General features: G+C 43.8%; 1 protein-coding gene across 1 annotated transcript; it reads left to right on the forward strand.

Annotated features, from left to right (window-relative positions):
• The first annotated feature begins 3,320 nt into the window (after window positions 1–3,320).
• Window positions 3,321–4,244, forward strand: LOC140845872 (olfactory receptor 7D4-like). Its single transcript, XM_073221018.1, has one exon. The coding sequence runs from the start codon at window positions 3,324–3,326 to the stop codon at window positions 4,242–4,244; it is 921 nt and encodes a 306-aa protein (XP_073077119.1). The 5' UTR covers window positions 3,321–3,323.
• Window positions 4,245–6,000: the final 1,756 nt, after the last annotated feature.

Raw genomic sequence — 6,000 nt, forward strand, 5'->3', positions numbered from 1 at the left:
CCGCCCCCCACTCCTGAGGACATTATTCGAAGGATGGCAGATGGGGAGAAATGGGAGAGGAAAATATGAGAGGCGAGTGAGACCTGGTGCACCCCGGCCCCAGGAGGTTGTACTACCAGTCCCGCCCAATCATTCCCGAGAAAGCCTCCCTACACTGTGAGAAGTAGGGAAAACACCTTAATGTGTGTGTGTGTGTGTGTGTGTGTGTGTGTGTGTGTGTGTGTGTGTGTGTGTGTGTGCGTGTGTGTGTGTGTGTGTGCCTACACAGACACTATATCGGCTGAAACTTCCCCATTCAAACAAACTTGAACCTCAGTGGGGCTGAATTGTCTGCACAGCGCAAAGGCAGTGCGACAATTTGTTTAATGAGGGCTCTGAGAATTCAACCGCGGAGACACTAATGACTTGTCCCTGCTGTCCCTGACATATAATTCTCTGATGCCAGCCGAGGTGCCAAGGCACAAGGGCTTCCCCAGGACAGCCTGGAGGCGCAGAAAGCTCCAGGGCTGACCTTCAGCGGGGGCCCCGTAAGAGCAGTTGGAGTGAGACGGAGAAGGGGTGAGAACGTGGGTTCCGGACTTTCCTTATGGAAAACTGCCACTCGGACAGCCCCATGTTCATTTGGTCTACAGAGGTGAAGTCCCTGTTCTCTGAAGGTACTTTTCTCTAAAAAAATATTCTTCCCCAGCCCCTGTTCTTTTCCTTCTTTCTCTTTATGGAATCTAGATCCTCTCTTGCAAGAACGATTTATCTGTAGAGTGTCCACGTCTTCGCACTCTTTCCCACCTTTTTAGGCTGGTCTTAGATTTCCTGTGGCCAGTATTTTACTCACTGACTACTCACAGGAGATCTATGATGCACCACGTATTGCCTCTTTTATTCTTAATGCAATTTGAGTTTTCTATTAAATTATTTTCTTTTTGCTGTTCTTGCTGCAGATTCGACTTACTGATTGACACCTAATACTTCTGTATACTAGGTGTTTCACATTAATGTCCACAATATTATCTACAAATACTGTATGTCTGACATTTGTTACTCAAGCTAATTTCCTTTCCTCATTTTAACAATGTCTTTAAATACTCAAGGGCATATGGCAGGATTGAAGTTGGGTAGACAGCCTTGGGCTGTTCATGAGCTTGACACAAATATTTAGTGTGTTAACGTAGAATATCCTGTTGTCTACTGTTTTAAGACAACCATTCGTTGCTGGGTTTGGAAATTGTCCTTATTTCCTCATTCAGTGAGAGGCTCTGTCCAGGCCACTAAGCAAGTAACAGCTATTACATTTTGTCAGAAGCATTTTCTATTTCGATTATGGTTATGATTTCTTTCAGTGACTTATTTTGTTTTGAATTAAGTGAGCAAACGTTCTAGAATTGAACATGCTGCCCATGCCTAGAATACTGGTTCTTTTTTTCATTATGATTCTTTTAAAAAAGATATAGATGCATCTTATTTAACTTGACTATTCTACTTCGTGTCTACATTCAGATAGATGATGAGCTTGAAGATTGCTTTTCTGTGTTAAAGTTCATAGACGCTTTTGGTGTCACTCTTTATTGTACATCTAACGTGCACGTTCTGAACACACACTCCATACCAGGCAGGACATAAGTCCCTGGAAAAAGAATGGTGAGCAAAAACAGACTCAACCTCTGACCCACAAGTAAGACCTGAATCGCCCACAGGAGACGCACAACAAGGGACAGCCCGGGAGGCCCGGCCAGGTAGACCCCCACAGGTTCCCTGCCGGCCCCACACTCTGCTAGAGTCGTGCCAGCCCCTCGGCTCCCTTCCATCACCGAGCTCACCAACCCAAAGGGCAGCTGCAGGTTCTGTGCCCCTAATGCTTGCCCTTTACTTCCCCTGACAAACAACTTCCCATCCTGCCCCTCACAGCACAAGTATTCTTCTTTTACTGAAGAAGTCTAAACACTTCTTTTCTACCCACCTCTTCAGACCCAATTAGTCCTCAGTGATATTGTCCTCTCTAAATAATTGTTTTCTGTGGACATTAACAACACAGGGCTTCTCCTATAATGGATGGTGTAAATATTTTCTTCTTAGACTTGCCTTTTAATTTTTAGAGGATGGTTTGATTCAACAGAAGCTTTGAATATTTTAATCAAAGTGATCAGTCATTATTAAAAATAATTAACTCCCCTGAATTGTAATACTAACATCCCCACATGAGAGTAGGAACACCATAAACACACTCCCACACATGCTTTGTATTTTACTGTAATGGTTGTGTGTTTTTATTTCCTGCTCTTATCTACATAGCCCATAGGCTTTCCCTCTTCTGCAGGTGGTACTGGGAGGGAGCTGTACGGACCTTCACTGACTAGACGTGCTGCCTGGTACTCATAAGAGGTAACATACCTGCTGTGTTTATAATGATCAGAATCTCCCCTTCGATGGCTGTCCCAGCTTCAAGGAAATATTTTTACGTAATAGCCATATAATTCAGGTTTATTGTGATGTAGCTCACACTTATGAAATATCCAGTGAATGTCACAGGAACCATAATAGAAAAATTTCATGCATCACCTCATTCAATTCAGTCTTACAATGTAGGGAATACTTACTCTTCCTGTTGTAGAGGTAAAGTTTCTGCACCTAAGTGGGAATAAATAACTTGGTCGAGGTCACACAGAACGTGCATTGCTGGCCCAACATTCTCTCCAAGAACTCTGACTCAAGATCCCATTTGCTGAATGACAGCTTTGAACTGTGCTTGGGATGAGCTGTATATCAATAACAATTTTCATAAATGGAATAAATTAACAATAACATAACAATAGTTATTTGTTATTATTTTTGAATCCTGACAAAGTACGTGATAGCAGACACTATTTATGAATAAAAAATTAACGCACTTGAGAGCTAGCTGTAATATAACATCTGCAGGAAGAATCCAGTCATAGATAAAAGTTGTTTGGGAACCCACTTCTAGGGAAGCATAGTAGAGCTGCTTAAATGAAGGAAGTATGGAGATTATCAAAGGACAGACATTAAATGTCTCCAGTTGTTTTGGAAGGATCATACCATAGACAGAATTGGCTTCATCGATACCTTCAAATACTATTACAACCAGTAAGATAAAATGGAATTTCGGCTATATTTAAAAAAGGTAAATAGTTAACTTGAAAATGAAAACTGGCTATCATTTGATTGAGTGAATCACTGGAACGTGGAATAATAGAGGATGAAGGATGTCCATGTGCAGGTGGAGTCCTAGACGGATGGCTGCCAAGGTGCCCGCGGGCTGTTCACGGAATGTTGTCTTTCCCTCCATTCCCAGCCGGCATCCCACCCGCATGGAAGCAGGAAACAGCACAGAAGTATCCCAGTTCCTCCTCCTGGGCCTCTCAGAGGATCCGGAACTGCAGCCTGTCCTCTTTGGACTCTTCCTGTCCATGTACCTGGTCACCGTCATGGGGAACCTGCTCATCATTCTGGCCGTCGCCTCTGACCCCCACCTCAACACCCCCATGTACTTCTTCCTCTATCACCTGTCCTTTGTGGACATCTGCTTCACCTCCACCACCGTCCCCAAGACGCTGGTGAACATCCAGACACAGAGAAAAGACATCTCCTACGAAGGATGCCTCACTCAGGTGTATTTCTTTATGGTATTTGCCGGGCTAGATGACTTCCTCCTGACCGTGATGGCCTATGACCGGTACGTGGCCGTCTGCCACCCCCTGCACTACACGACCACCATGAACCCCCGACTCTGCGGGCTCCTGGTCCTAGTGTGTTGGTTCACCGTTTCCTGGGTCTCCCTGGTTCATATTCTACTGATGGTGCGGCTGACCTTCTGTGTAGGCACTGAAATCCCGCACTTCTTCTGTGAGCTGGCTCAGGTTCTCAAGGCGGCCTGCTCTGACGCCCTCATCAATGACATCGTCTTGTATGTGGCCACGGCTCTGCTGGGTGTGTTTCCTCTCACTGGAGTCCTGTTCTCTTACTCTCAGATCGTCTCCTCCATAGTGAGGATGGCCAACACTGAGGGCCGGTATAAAGCATTTTCCACCTGTGGGTCTCACCTGTCTGTGGTCTCCTTGTTCTATGGGACAAGTCTGGGGGTGTACCTCAGCACTGCTGTGACCCATTCTCCCCAGAAGAGCTCGATTGCCTCAGTGATGTACACGGTGGTCACCCCTATGCTGAACCCCTTCATCTACAGCCTGCGGAACAGGGACGTGAAAGGGGCCCTGGGAAGGCTCCTCAGCTAAATAGCCTCTTGTCAGGATGGGTCACTGACCTCAACTTAGCAGACACTTTGGGCCCCAGAGGCACAACCACAAATTTCAATATCCGGGTTCTTTACCTCCCTAATTTATGCGCCTCACTACTTCCATTTCCAGTGCTACTGTGACTACCTTTGTTCTTGTGTTACCTTCTCAACAACTCCATAATCATTTACTCTTCTGCCCTCCTTGCAGCCCCGAAAGGTCTAGCCCCGGTCAGCTTTCTGACAGCCATTCCTGAAACTTCCAGCATCAGGTGTGAAGCACTTCTCTCAAGTGCTGACATGGTTTCCCCGTAAGTTATCCTCACATGTTCATATTCTTCACCTTAGTTTGGTTGTGTGTTGGTTTTTTCCTGGAAGAAATGGAATGAAAATTACACAATCAGCATAACTAAGGTGCATATCAAACTGCTCCTGTTTACAATGTTTAACTTTATGTATTCCTGACCATATTTCTTTGCGATGCTTTCTCTCATTCACCTCATTTTTCAGAGAAAGGGATTGAATTGGGATGGACTTTAACTTCAAAACCTGATGTGCTCATAACTTTGTTGTCATAGTCTTCATGAAAACGATGATTTGATTTTCAACTTGAAGGGTATGATCTAGATTTGATAGCATTTGTCCAGGTGATTCAGAGGAACATATTGCAGAGGATAATGCTGAGATACCACTTCCCTCTTTGCCTTCTTTCTCTCCTCCTTCCTTCCTCTCACCTTTCCTGGTTTTTTGAACATTTATTTCCCATCTAAGGATTTACCATGTTATCCTAAAAATGTATATATGAACACAATAGAGTAAGACTTGTTCTCTCACATGGTTTGTGTTTGGAGGAGGGTGCTCTCTGGAGATGCCACCAGGAATGGTAGGTACACACTTATGGAATGTATTCAGAATCTAGTTCATTTTCTAAAAGATTTTTGATAGAATTGAGTCTGCAGTGAAGGGTGGAGGAGATGTCAGCGTTTCTGCCACATTCCACGGGATCCTTTTTCTGTCTCCATTGCATACCAGCCTGATTGACAGTGGTCAGCACCAGATGGGACCTCCTTTCCCCACCCCCCAATTTTTTTGTGGCTTGATGGCTTGTTTTCTTCTCAATACCAAATAATATTCCAGTTTGTAGACACACCAGTGTGTTTGCCAATTCACCTTTGAAGGACATTACGATTACATCAAGTTCAGGGCAGCTTTGAATAAAGCTACTACAAATATTTGTGTATGGGTGTTTCTGTGGACATAATATTTGATTCATTTGGATCACTGCTGCACGACCAGATGGTAAGGCAATGTTGGGCCTTATAAAGAACTGCCAAGCCCTTATAAAAGTGTTGGTGCCATTTTGCATTCCCACCAGCAATGAGATTCCTATTGCTCCACATCCTTACCAGCATTTGATAGTCCGATTTTTACATTTTTGCCATTCTAATAGAAGTGCATTTCTTGCTGTTTTTTAAATTTGTATCTCCCTGACGGAAACATTGAGCATCTTTCCATATGCTTATTTACCCTCTGACTACCATCTTTCGTGGGGTGTCTACCCATATTTATCCCATTTTTAAATTGGGTTCTTCATTTTCTGAGTTTTTAGTAACCCTTGGATGTAAGATTTTGTCAACCATTTTTTTCCTTTTTCTGCATCTGTTAATATGATCATAAGATTTTTCTTCTTTAGCCTGTTGATATGATAGATTACGTCAATTGATTTTTGAATGTTGAATCAGCCTTGCATGTCTTGA

The sequence above is a fragment of the Manis javanica genome, chromosome 13, assembly GCF_040802235.1.
Source record: "Manis javanica isolate MJ-LG chromosome 13, MJ_LKY, whole genome shotgun sequence".
NCBI classification, from domain to species: Eukaryota; Metazoa; Chordata; class Mammalia; order Pholidota; family Manidae; genus Manis; species Manis javanica.